Source organism: Gymnoscopelus braueri (genome assembly GCF_963280865.1).
Source record: "Gymnoscopelus braueri genome assembly, chromosome: 11".
Classification (NCBI taxonomy): Eukaryota; Metazoa; Chordata; class Actinopteri; order Myctophiformes; family Myctophidae; genus Gymnoscopelus; species Gymnoscopelus braueri.
This window is the reverse complement of record NC_137613.1, coordinates 9,967,000-9,981,181: the sequence shown is the minus strand read 5'-3', so window position 1 is coordinate 9,981,181 and position 14,182 is coordinate 9,967,000. Positions and strand designations below refer to the sequence as shown.

General features: G+C 42.2%; 1 protein-coding gene across 4 annotated transcripts in view; it reads left to right on the top strand.

The window, feature by feature from the left end:
- LOC308094693 (1-phosphatidylinositol 4,5-bisphosphate phosphodiesterase gamma-2-like) overlaps nt 1-14,182 on the top strand; it is a 65,169-nt gene that overhangs the window by 19,087 nt on the left and 31,900 nt on the right. The window contains exons 28-37 of one of the 4 annotated variants that reach the window (XM_080441479.1): nt 253-327; nt 1,060-1,125; nt 1,472-1,559; nt 1,649-1,858; nt 2,085-2,233; nt 2,393-2,522; nt 2,719-2,883; nt 3,340-3,419; nt 4,813-4,932; nt 5,484-5,968. The exons of 1 other annotated variant lie outside the window; for it this stretch is intronic. In XM_080441479.1, coding sequence (XP_080297605.1) covers nt 253-327; nt 1,060-1,125; nt 1,472-1,559; nt 1,649-1,858; nt 2,085-2,233; nt 2,393-2,522; nt 2,719-2,883; nt 3,340-3,419; nt 4,813-4,932; nt 5,484-5,492 — 1,092 coding nt within the window. In that variant the 3' untranslated portion in view covers nt 5,493-5,968. Of the gene's footprint in view, nt 1-252; nt 328-1,059; nt 1,126-1,471; nt 1,560-1,648; nt 1,859-2,084; nt 2,234-2,392; nt 2,523-2,718; nt 2,884-3,339; nt 3,420-4,812; nt 5,969-14,182 lie in introns of those variants that run through there. 2 more of the 4 variants (XR_013933977.1, XM_080441478.1) reach the window with 2 other exon arrangements.

Genomic DNA, 14,182 nt, shown 5'->3' with positions numbered 1-14,182 from the left:
GCACCACAGATGTGAGAAGTTGATCCATAGTCTTAGAGACGCTACTTTTCCTTACAGATTCTACAGGCTGTGCCCATAACTTGCATCGGGGCAACCACTGTAACGTATTCAAATCTGTAATGTAAACTGTAATTCATTTGTAAATGAATTGGTAATCTGTTGTTGATTCCAATGTATTGATCCTGTTCACAGTATACTCACTGTGTTGTGTATTCCTTTCTTATTTAAATGTCATGTTTTTCCTTTCAACAGGACAAAGGAAAATCAAGTGTGAAGGAAAAGTCTTGGCTAAAACGACTTAGCAGCAAACGAAGAGATGGTGTTGAGGTGCTTTAGTTTCTATTGAGCTGCTTTTTATTTCCCCATGTTCGCTCTATAGTATATTATTATTGCATGGCTTGGCTGAATGGTCGTTTCTGATTGGTCAATCACACCATGCAGCGGAGTGATTGTACATTATGTCCAAAACCAATGGTCCACTCCTTCGGACTCGCCAAACTTATAACTATAAATTGACGTCATTCCGAACTTCGTATGGGCGGTCTCAGAACTTTTATTCAGAACCCAACGTGCACCTCCAGGTGTCCTGACTCTCTGAACTATAGTTCTGAAAGCATTTCTGAACCGGAAGATTTTACGACGTCGGAAGGAGTATAGATTGGCCTTCACTTTCCAGGAAATGGAAAAAAGAACCTCTGTTCCAATGGATCCAGTGTACTGTAGTTATTCTTTAGTCACAAGCTCTTGTTAATACAATCTTCATTGTATATTTCTATAACCCACGGACATCCTTAACCACTTTCAGTTTCACTTTCAAAATGTTTCAGAAATAGTGAAAATAGCAGATCTACAAGCTCACAACGCATCGATGTGAAGCACTGAGCTTGTATAGATCGGCTATTTTCGCTACTTTTGTGTGGCAGGGCATTAATTTGTGAAAAAACATAAAATGTTGAACTGTGGAGATAGAAGGTTTCTGCTCAACAGCAACTATGTTATATTTTATATTGTTTGATGTGTTATTTTCTTATTTAAATGTCATGCTTTTCATTTTAACAGGACAAAGGGAAGACAGCTTACCAGGATGGGAGAGGTGCCGAGCACAGTGTAAAATCAAGTGTGAAGGTAAAGTCTTGGTTTCAACGTAGCATACGAAGGCATGGTGTTGAGGTGCTTTAGTTTTATTAGGCTGCAGAATGCAGCCTCTAATACGTCTAATAATCAGAATCCAGCCAAAAGGTACCTGTCTGAAAGTACATCAAGAAAATGCTTCTGTGTTCGCGCTAGAGGGCGCTCTCCCATAGCGAGACCTTGAGTGGAGTATTGAATTTAGAACTATGTATATTTGGTTAAAAAGAAAAATCACTGTTCGATTTCGTCCTTAAGTTATTGCCCAGCCTTAAACCAGAGGAAGATAGGCTGTCAGAGTTATGCTTACAGGAAGTGGTTGTTTTGTTCTGTCCAACTTCAGTTTTCCAGTGATATGATGGACCTGGCGGTTTATTGTCAGTCACTGTTCAGCCAGGACAAGGTCAAGGACAAGGACAAGGAACGTTTTGGTAAACCACCAAACAAACAACCATACTTTCACAGAATACCCAACAGCTTAAATACTCGCAAATATACACATGAATGGTCTCATCCATAGAAGTGACCAGAGACACCCACAGAGAGGTCCGCTCCTTCGGGGAGAACAAAGTTCCAGGGAACAAGGTCCAGAAAGGCTTCCTACAGTACAACCGCACAGGTCTGAGTAGGACCTACCCTAAAGGTGATCGTATCGACTCCTCCAACTATGACCCTTACCCTATGTGGGCCGTTGGTTGTCACATGGTGGCACTGAACTTCCAGACTCCAGGTCAGTGGGCTGTTATCGGCCTTATTTTATACTTTGTCATACAGCGGTTTCAAATAGCTGATCTACAAGCTTTGTAGATCAGTACAACGCTTTGCCTCGTGATGTCTTATGAGCTTGTACATCTGTTTTTTTTTTCTTTTTCAGTCCAGTCAAAACTCCTTGGATTGCAACTTTTCACTTTTTGGGTATTTGATAACATATATTGGATCATTTCATGTTTGTCTAGATAAACACACCCAGTTGAACAGCGCCCTCTTCAGTCTGAATAAACGTACAGGATATGTTCTGCAGCCAAAGTTGATACATAACGATGGCTACAACCCCAACCATGACCCTCAGGACAAAAAGGTGTTCAAGAGCAGCATTGGCATCAGGGTAGGTCCCCACGGAAACACTCACACAGGGGCTGTTGTCATTATGACAAAATCCGGAGTTAATTTAAGTCTAACATTAGAGTTGCAGCTTGCTGTGTACTATTTCTCACGGCCTGCTCAAGATGAATATTCTGTGACTGCTGATTTATGCCCCATGCAGGTGCTTGGAGCCCGACACCTTCCTAAGCTAAACCGAAACATCAGCTGCCCTTTTGTAGAGATTGAATTGTGTGGACATGGATACACTGACTTCAAGACAGTTGCGAGCGACTTCAAGACTGTTGTCTTTTGTAAGTTGGGGGAATGTTGGAAGAATGGCGTGTTTAAAGGGAAGTGCAGTAACTCTGGCAACACCGGGCAAGCTGATAATATGGTGTGAACCCTTGCCGCTGCGTTATCGTTTTCTGCTTGTTTTAGAATGAATTTAGAATGAGGCTGCTTTAATTTTGAAGAAAGTTGACTTCCATTTTGGTGTGTGTTTCCCAGCTGATAACGGTCTGAATCCAGTGTGGAAGACAAAAGAGCCAGTAACCTTTGACGTGTATGAGCCAGAGCTGACCCTCCTACGTTTTGTGGTCAGTGAAGAGGACATGTTCTCAGACCCTTACTTCCTCGCTCAGGCCACGTTTCCTTTTAAAGGCCTCCTCACAGGTGGAAAACATGCACGCGTGTATACACACACACACACACACACACACACACACACACACACACACACACACACACACACACACACACACACACACACACACACACACACACACACAGACACCAGTGGGAAAAAAAAGTACTCGCATATTTTATTAAGTAAAAGTATCAATACTGCAGTGTAGAATACTCTGTTATAAGTAAAAAGTCCGGTAATTAAATTTGACTTGAGTGAAAGTACAAAAGTATTGTCAGAAAAATATACTTAAAGTACCAAAAGTAAAATTACTCATTTTGCAGAACGTCCCATTTCACAAGTTCATAATGTATACAAATCTTTTGAAAATAGCCAATCTACAAGCTTACAATGCGCTGCGATATGACGCATAAGAAGAAGACATATATATACTTCTGTGTCTCTGTGTCTGCACGCGTTTATCGTGGTTCATGTTTTGACAGGTTATCGTTCAGTACCATTGACGAATGGCTACAGTGAAAGCTTAGAGCTGGCCTCTCTGTTGGTCCACATCGATATAAAGGTGAGGAACAACACAAGCACAACCATAAGGTACAGATATATCAGCCTACCAGATCATCTTCTTAGGACGTCTAAATGCAAGTTAGTTGTGGCGAGAACAGCTGCTATCAAAGCTAAGCCTACTGCTATGGAAACCAGTCACTGCACCAATACGAAGTGCTGCCCTATTAACCGCCTAAAGGTAGGGTAAGTGATATTTTTTTGTTTAAAACAAAACGTTTTTTTTTGTTAAAAGGTTAAAGCTCTATATTGTGATAGTAATCGTTGCTTTAGAGTGTTTGTTCAGTAACAGGCGTCTCCCTGTCTCTCCAGCTCTTTAATAAACAGAAAATACATTTTCAGGTAGGTGACAAACTTTCAGCCAATCAGGAGGGAGTACCCATTTATCAGCTTAACTTTTAGAGTGTTCGAGTTCCAATTTTGTCTGCTCATTTCTGTGTCATCAGTCCCAATTTCACTTGTTTAATCTGTATCCTGACTGAGTTATCTATCCCGATTGGATACAATTGGTATCCCGACCTGAAAATGCATTTTCTGTTCAATAAAGAGCTGGAGAGACATGGAGACTCCTGTTCCTGAGCAAACACTCTATAGCAATGAGTACTATAAGAATATAGAGCTATTTAACACTTATTTTAGCCAAAGAAAATCACTTACCCTACCTTTAATTCCCATACTTCATTTTCTGGGGGCACCTAGGGCAGTGGTTCTCAAACTTCTTCATGTCAAGGACCCCCAAATTGACATAGCGGACCCTCATTTGAAAAGTTATGCCCAGGACCCCCATCTATATCTATAGCAGTGATTCTCAATCATTTTAATTTCAAGGACCCCCAGTTTGATATGCATCAGACCACATACTCCCATTTGATACCATTTTGATATCTGACCCCAATCAGCTGTGTTAATTTCACTCTGGGAGCGTACTGTACAAATGGAACCAAATGGACTCTTAACGGGTCCATTTGGTTCCATTTGTACGCTCTCAGAGTTACAGACACATAAGGGTCCATTTGGTTACCTAAGTAACTACGGTATCAATCATTTGGCTGGGGACCCCCTGGAAACCCCTTAAGGACCCCTGGGGGTCCCCGGACCCCACTTTGAGAACCACTGACCTAGGGTTCTCTACTTGGTCCCCTTATTTATTCCCCCGAAACGCCATGTCTCACTGGCGAAAATAGCCAGTTGGCTATTAAATAGCCAACTGGCTATTTAAGCCAATTTTGGCTATTTTTCACCGAACGTACGCCTACTTTGACAAGTCCAGTATAGGGACACTAGGGTTGCATGAAGGTTGCCCCCCCCCCCATGCAGTATACGGATGCTGGGGGTTTAAGTGGTTGAGAATTTGGATTGGTTCTGATTATTATTATTATTTTTCTTAACCACAGACTGTTGCTATGGCAACGACCCCTGACCTTGGAGGCGCATGGACTCCTACTACCCGTAGACGACTCCCGCTGCCAAATCTGGACGTGGTCAACAACACCAGGCAGCCAATCATAACTGGGGTACGCAGAGTATAGCCTGGGATCAATACCATTTTCGGGTTTTTGATCCTGTCGGAACGGTACGTCATGGTGGCCGGAACCAACGGCCGGAACCACCGGCGCTGTGCATCTCCAAAATGATTCCCCGGGCCTAGTTTAAAACGTGTTTAGTTTGGTATAATTGTTTGGTTTCTTTTGGTATAATAATGGTTTGGTATGTCCAGGCTTTCCTCCACGCCGGTGGAAAGTCTGGTGACGCGAGGTTACGTTTACTAATCTGCTTTGAACTTTAGTGACCCGGGACAAAATTATCTCCAAAGGCCTGAACATAGGCTTACTATAAGTAAGAAAGCGGCAAGCCAGCTCACAGAAAGTTGTGATGGTTTTATGGTGAAACCGTTACAAACCCTGGTTAAAATGTAAACAGTTTATTATATGACATAGATATAAAGTATTACACCTCTGCAATACCTCTGTAATACAAAAAACAAGATGAAAAAGGCACTTGATTGTTTAGCACCATCCTACCTTTCTGATCGCCTGCCCAAATATGTTACAACCCGTCTCCTTAGGTCATCTAGTGCTGGCCTCCTCGAGGTGCCAAAAATGAAGAAAGAAAAACATGGCGAAGCAGCTTACTGCTTTTATGGGCCAACGGCCTGGGACAAGCTCCCATTACATACAGTATAAGACAGGCAACGACCATAGATAGCTTTAAAAGCAAGCTCAAGACCCACTTTTTTTTACTCTTTGCTTTTAGTGGTTCCCTGCAAATGTAGATTTAGTATATCTTTCAATAGGTAGAGTCTGTGTGGTTCCTCATTGAAGTGTGTACCTTAATGACAGTTAGTCTGTGTGGTTCCCTGTAAATGTAGATACTGTAGGCTTACTAGGCTACTAGAGTCTGTAATCCTTCTAAGCAGGTGATGTTTTGTTCATGCTATTTTCTTGTATTGTTTTAATTTTGATCTAGCCTCCTTTTAATTTGTTCTTGATCATGTTTTTGATCTTATTGTTTTTATTTGATCTTGTTATTTTGATCTTTGATCTTTTTTATGTAAAGCACTTTGGGCTGCATTTGATGTCATGAAAGGTGCTATACAAGTAAAGTTTATTATTATTATTAATAAAAAACACACAGGCAACTATTATTATCTCCCTTTGAATGTTTCTATGCTGAATCGATGAACATTGTGAACCTTTGGGAATTGATAAAGTATGTCATCATACTTAAAGAGAAGTACAACACTTAATATTTCTCCCTCAAAACCTTCATGTTTGTCACTCAAAACCGTTTGCAGAGACTCTGCACGCTTATCACCGGTAGCAAGTTATCACCCGCAAACTGTCAGACTGTGACAAGACTGTCAGACAGTCAGACAAACCAATAACACTGTGACAGCTATTTTTAAGTGGAGGAGACGTTGAGGACAGCACTCTGAGAGAGTGTGTGTGTGTGTGTGTGTGTGTGTGTGTGTGTGTGTGTGTGTGTGTGTGTGTGCGTGTGCGTGTGTGTGGAAAAAAATAAAAGTGTTACAGTTTCAAAAGAAACCGTATAGACTTTTCCACAAGAGAAGAGTCAGGAGAACGCACGGCTGTATCGATACAGTGGCAGCAGGTGAGAATTTAAACCATTTCAAATATTCAGAATCATTATGTATTTTAAAATATACATATACATGTGACAACATTAAAACTGATTAATGTACACCAGGGGTCGGCAACCTTTTTGACATGAAGTTCATGTATTTATTTTCTTGATAGTCTGTGTGCCACATCAACATTAACTCCAGTGGCACTGAATGAGTTAAGTTGAATTATGACACAATGAAATATTTCCAAATTTTGATTGCCCATAAATATCACCTTTTTTTTCTTCTTCTGAAATAGTTTCTTTCACATCAGGACATTGTAATGTAGCTCTAAGCGCAAATTCAATAAAGAAGATCTAAGGCTTTATGGGAGCGCATCGCTATTGTCTGCGTCACTTCCGTTCCCACGCTGTCAGTATCTTTCCATTCACAGATCTAGCGAGCACACGCAATCGGCAGCCAGCCAATCAGCGATCGGGCTCCACTCTGTCAAATATCACTGCCGCTAAACTGTCATTCTCCTTTCAGTCGGCGAACAGCAAGCATCATTACATGGGCATGAGGTTGCATTATATCAAATCCGTATTTCTAAGTATTCTATTAGTGCTCATCATGTCTGACTCAGACGATGACATTACCAGAGAAATAGCGCTGCACGGCGACATTGTGTTTGACGCTACAGCACAGCAGCCTAGGAGAAGTCCCAGGCTATCTAGGCAGCCGGAGAGATATGATGCGGTTGAGTTACACCAGCAGTTGGTTGCTCATAATGTGAACCCAGCACCGGGGTTAACCGCCTCTCAAATTCAAAGCTTAACCGATCTAGCCTTGGCTCATGTTGCATCTGGCCCTGTTGCTGCCATAAACGCTGCTTCTACACCTGCAGCTGCACCCGAATCTGCTCCTGCTTCTGCATCCACGTCTGTTCCTGCTACTGCATCTGTGTCTGCTCCGGCTGGTGCCGACCCAAAGCCAACTCGGGGGAGAAAGAGGACTAGGAAGGCTTCTCCACCTCCTCAGCAACCGCAACCAAGCCCAAGGCCCAGCGGAAGCGGTGTCATTCAGTTCCAGCCCAGAGTCAGCGACATGCAGATCATTCTAGACAACCTCCATGCCATTAATGCTCGGCTGTCATCTTTAGAGAATGGGGCTGCCGCTACCGTTCATGCGCCTCCGGCTCCACAGGCTGTGGAGCCACCACAGCCCGTTGCAGTTATTCAGCAGCCCGCCGGGGCAAATATTCTCTCACCAGAGGAGCCACCTCAGTATTCCCTAGCCTCTGCTGTTCGCCATACAGTCCAAGGTAGAGCCTATATACCTCAAGCCTCTAACATGTCCCCCCGCTTAAGAGCAAAAATTGTTCAAGGCAAGGACATCAATTTGATCAAAATCTTACTGCCCTCTCCCGAGTGCGACAGGAGAATTGCCACAGGCGATCAGTTCGCTGCTGTGTTAAAAAACACTGATCCCCGGCTGTCAAGGGATTTGTCTATTGGGGAATTTCTAGTGGCTTTCGGCATTTATCGTAATGTCATGTGCTCTGCGTTTCCCGACAGGAGACAAGAGTTTGACTCTTATCTAGCACTAATCGGGGATTTAAATTTAAAATATGGTAGGAACATATTTTATCAGTACCACAAGGCTCTCTCCAGCAAGTCGGCTCTGTACGTATCCCAGTACAACACGATCATTGACTGGTCATTCCTCGATACTGAATTACTCGTGCTGTTAACCGGGGGCCAGCAGGCACTGTCTTGCGCTACTTGCGGTGACATGGGTCATTCAGCCTCGCTCTGCCCCAGAGTGCCATTCCAGTATCCCCCACCATCTACGGCACCACCGCCCGTGGGTGTTCCCGGGTCTCTACCAACCACAGGGTCTAAAGTTGATAGTTTCGGACGGAAGGTGGTTATGCTTAACAACAAAGCAGTTTGCAATAATTTCAATTTCAATGTTTGTACATATCCACATTGCGTTTTCCTCCATGTTTGTAGCGGATGTGGGGAGGCGCATCCCAAGTCTGTTTGCCCCCGCACGCCATCCCGCCCCCGTCCTCCTCGGAAAGGGAAGTAGGATGGTTCCAAGAACTGCTGCGGGTCCACCCTTCAACCCCAATAAATGTCAGCGTGCTGGCTGGTGAACTGGCTGAACATCAAGACCATGTCTTTTTTGACCATTTAATTACGGGTTTGTCTCAGGGTTTCAGAGTAGGTGTAATCTCAGATGTGAGTGAATCATTTGTCTGTAAAAATCTGAAATCAGCATCTGAAGAGCCTGAAATAGTTTCCCAATTACTGGAGAAGGAGTTAAAAAAGGGGTATTTAATCGTGATTCTCCTTTTCCTGTGTTTCGCACAAGCCCTGTCGGCATCGCTACTAGGAAATATTCGGGAAAGAAAAGGCTCATTTTCGATTTATCTGCTCTTCGTTCAGGCCCAGTGGCCAGCATAAACAGCCTTATCCCATTAGAACCATTTTCCCTGAATTACGCAACGGTGGATAATGCCATCAGGCTTATTAAGAAAAGTACAAAACTAAATTTTTCTCCCCCAAAACCTTCATGTTTGTCACTCAAAACCGTTTGCAGAGGCTCTGCACGCTTATCACCTTTAGCAAGTTATCACCCGCAAACTGTAACACTTTGACAAGACCGTCAGACAAACCAATAACACTGTGACGGCTGTTTTCAAGTGAAGGAGATGCTGAGGCCAGCACTGTGAGAGAGGCGGGGCTGCTACGTGGGTGTGTGTGCCGCTGCGGAGTGGGAAAAAAAGAAAAGTCTGTACAGTTTCAAAAGAAACCGTATAGACTTTTCCACAAGAGAAGAGTCAGGAGAACGCCGGGCTGTATCGATACAGTGGCAGCAGGTGAGAATTTAAACCATTTCAAATATTCAGAATCATTATGTATTTTAAAATATACATTTGTTATGTGACAACATTAAAGCTGATTAATGTACACCAGGGGTCGGCAACCTTTTTGACATGAAGTGCATGTATTTATTTTCTTGATAGTCGGTGACTGTGTGCCACATCAACATTAAGTTGAACTAGACGCGTCGCAATTCAGGGCAATTGCAAAGTGTGGTTGCGCCGACGCCGGTCGAGGGTCGCCGCCGCCGGGACTTGAGGAATACGTTTGGAGGAATACCGTCGGAGGCCGTGCGACGTGCCATTCGAATTTGGTGCCGATTGGATCCTGCGATCGTGATACATGGTGTTTTGATTTTAAGAAATAGGCCCCTCCCACTAAATAAATAGGCCCCTCCCACAAATGTAGCGGGCCAATGACATCGTCATGTAACTCCTGAGATCACCTGCTTTTCATTTTGAGAGGAGTGATCCCCCCAAAAATCATGTTTTTGCATCAAACGGTTACGTTTTGTGCATTTGTGGCGCCCCCTATGGGTCAAAGTGGAAATGCTTTTGGGGATTTGTTGAGTAAACCACCCTCGACATGTGATTTAAATTTGGGATCGATTGGACGTTTCGTTCGTGATTTTTGGCATTTTTGGTAAAACGGGCCCCTCCCACTAACTTTGGAAGCCAATTACGGACGAACGGTAAGGACTATCAAAATGCCGTTTGGATATATTTATCGCATGGGTCCATAGATGACCTGTACCGATTTGTGTGAGATTTGGACAAAATTTGTAGGAAAAGGAGCAAAAAGTGTGTTTTGAAGAAAATTCAAAATGGCGGAAAATCTATCCTGACGCAAATGGGCGTGGCCTATATGGGGAGTTTTGTCATGACCCAAGGAATCTAGGGAAAAATACATTTTGATTTTACGACCTACGGTTCAAGAGTTATAGGCCAAAAGGTAAAGTGGGCTGTTATAGCGCCACCATGTGGCCGACTGGTGTGATTTTTTTTGTAATAATTTTGCAATAATCTATTAACCTCCCCTCCAAGTCATGTAACTGTAGCCCTTATGGTTACCGAGAAAAAAATACTTGAATGGGAGTTTTTGCAATTCCCATTAAAGTGGATGGGGAAATTTAATGCACTAATAAATCAATATCAAAAAATCTATCCAGACGCAAATGGGCGTGGCCTATATGGGGAGATGCGTCGTGACCCAAGGAATCCAGGTGAAAAGAAATTTTGATTTTACGACCTACGGTTCAAGAGTTATAGGCCAAAACGTAAAGGGGGCTGTTATAGCGCCACCATGTGGCCGATTGGTGTAATTATTTTTTCAATAATTTTGGACTAAATTATGAACCTCCCCTCCAAATCTGGTAACTCTAGCTCTTACGATTTCAGAGAAAGAAATACTTGAATTTGAGTTTTTGCACTTTTTCATTAAAGCGGATGGGGAAATTTAATGCACTAATAAATCAATATCAATTAAACTATTTAACCAATCTCTTAGCAAAATACAAGCGCACGATTCCAGGTCAAGACGGTCATTTTGAGATATGGCACAACATTGGGGGATAAAAACTGTGGGAGGAGATGCGGTCTAAAGTATTGTTTATCTAGAAATAAAGTTCATCAAGTACTATAGTCTGGTTGCCCTGTTAGGGCAACCACACTAATTATGACACAATGAAATATTTCCAAATTGTGATGGCCCATAAATATCACTTTTTTTTCTTCTTCTGAAATAGTTTCTTTCACATCAGGACATTGTAATGATCATTAGATTAAGGTTAGAGCAATAACCCACCTATCTCCCAAACTCCCTCCCCAGTCAGAGTTAAGAGTTTGAATGAATGTAGAATTACTGTATGTGCAGGATGTAATTTGCATACAGATGTGAGGGGACTTAATTTAATTGACTACATTTTTTAAATATTTTTATTTTAAACCAATCCTCTCTCACACTTATGCCAGTGTGCCAGTGTTTACCCTCCCCTGTGTGTCTAAGGTTGTCTACCCCTGCTGTACGCACTAGAAGTGAGTATACACACAGGCAATGCCAGATGAAAAAGAAGTGGATATACGGAATATTCTTTCATATACCCTTCACTAGACAACACCTATAATCTCAGAGATGAATTGACCATTTTCATGAAGAGGAGTAACAAGTATCTTTGAGTGAATGTATGTTGGCATTGTATCCATTACTTGACTATAACCACTTTTTATACTTAGTTGTACGATGGTGTCGCACAGCAAAAACAGCCGATTTGCGAGCTCACAACACCCTGTGAGCTTGTAGATATGCTATTTTCACTTCTTCTTTTTTCATGTCTTTTTTTTATTCATGTTTTTACAAAAGTTTGCCTACACATGTCCAAAATAGGGAAGCCAAGTTGACTGTGGTTAAAAGCGTTAGAAGTTAGAAGAGTTAGAAGAACCTTTTCTTATGATGCAATAAATACCTTAAGGCACCAGTAGAGCCCCTGCCACCTTGGAGGTGGTTCGAACACTGCCTCAACGGCAGGCTTTCCCCCCGGGCATAACGACGGCGCAGGGACAGCTGTAGTCATGAGGTCATGCACAGCATGATACTATATAAAGGAGAGGACAATTAAAACAACTGGAAATGGAAATGCACTCGTCCTCTGTCCCAGTGCATTTCGACCGAGTGGTCTGGCCACTTGGTCGAAATTTGTAAAACATTCACAGGAAATCTACAACGTGTCACGTTGCCACACGTTGTGAAATATTCAGCTAAGAAATTTGGTGTAGCAGGAGAAAAGGAAGGGACCAATTTTAGACCCCTGGGGGACGCCAGTCAATGAAATAAATAGGGTTTAAATGAATCGGATTAAACTGTCACAATATATGAAAGAAAGAAAAAAACACATCACTACTCTACCTCTTTTTGCCTCCCTCCTTCTCATTCTGTCTATCCTTTATTCTCATTCTGTTTATCCCTTTCTCTGGATCTCCTCCTCCTACATGCAACAGAGATGGCGGCTCATCGGGGCAAGCAGGAGGACATGACAGAAGAAAAGAAGACGGAGCTCATGGAGTACCTGGAGAAGGGTACCTGTATGACGGTGTTGCACCAGAACAAGACAGAGTTGCTCAACGTGATGGTGATCATGGAGACAAGACAGGTGGCCAGGAGACTAGTAAAAAAAAAGTTTGCTGTATTCAGTGAGTAAAAAAGCTCAAACGTTTTATTGTTTATTTGTTTGTTAAGGATCCCCATTAGTCTACACCGTAGTGGAGACTATTCTTCCCGGGGTCCAGGCAAAAAACATCAATACAAATCATAAAATGCAGTACAGCATGGTCAATGTTAGTGAACGAAAACACAAACTTGGAGAACAAAATTTAAAATTTAAATTAAAAGTAAAATGCGTCTGTCTGAAAATACCAATAATGATAACAACCTAATCTAATCTAATTTCCTTTCTGGTTATTGCTTCCTTAAGTTTATTTTTGAAACCAAATATATAGTTATATATAGTTCTAGTTAGAGTCAAATGTGGGGGGAGCACATTCCAGTACGCAATGGCACTGTCTGTACGTTACTATTTTCTTAAGTGCATTGCTTCTGGGCAGTGGTGGAAAAAATACTCACAATTTTTACTTAAGTAAAAGTATCAATACTGCAGTGTAGAAATACTCTGTTACAAGTAAAAGTACAAAAGTATTGGCATCAAAATATACTTAAAGTACCAAAAGTAAATGTACTCATTGTGCAGATTGTCTTATGCACTTTGTGGTGTATCTTGGTATATGTACATTTTGTGTCTTGTAAGCCTGTGCGGGCTGGGCATCGCAGGACACTATAATATATCTATTTTTTATCTATCTATACATTATATTAGTATAAGTTATAATGCTTCATAAACCTTGTTATAAGTTGTTATGCATAATTATAAACATTTATAACAAGTGTTATAAATGTGGTTATAATGCATTATAGATCCAACCTTAATATAAAGTCTTACCAAAGTTTGCATATGATGTGGACCGCTTCTTATGAGCTGAAGGCACAGTTCAGGGCTTCCCTCGAGGCTTGCCTGGAAATGCTTCTTATTTCACTATTTTCAGTTCAATAAAAACAGCATATTAAACCAATTATTAAATATGATTACATTGTGAGCTTGTAGTAGCCTGACACTCAGCCTGAATTTTCATTTCGTTTCACTTCATTATTCAGTCTGAAAGCCCTCTCAATGCAGCGGAGTTCTGAGATGGGGGCGTGGCCAAAGTGGGACTCCACTATGAACCAACGCGATTGGTTTATACTGGATTGTCCCGATCCCGATTCGTCGTACAGATTTTCAACCGAGGAACACCCGCCTTCGAAAGCGTCACCAGACCCTGAATGCTAGGCAAAGGATTCAGGGGGTGGAGCCAGGCTAAGCTTGTAGTCCTATTTTTGCCGAACTTTTGCCTATTATATGACATGCTCAGAATAGGGACTCTAGGGTTCATGTGGTTAATATATTGCAAATAAGCGAGTTGTGGTCCAGCAGCATGAGTTCCGGTTGACATGCCCGGCAGCAGAGCTGACAAATGAGGGAGGAGAAACCGAGACCTCTGTGCTCGTCTCTTTCAGCTGTAAATTATCTACACATTTTGGGTAATCAGAATCAGAAATATGCCATACAGTTGCTCAATCACCATCTAGTTAGTTTTGTTTTCTTCAATATTCGGCATGTTCCATAGAATTATATTGAAGTCTGTTTCAGTCGATCGCAGGACCGCCCGCATCATCTTCTTATTTTCTCTTTTTTGCATTTTCAGCCGAAAAAGGGCTCTAGGC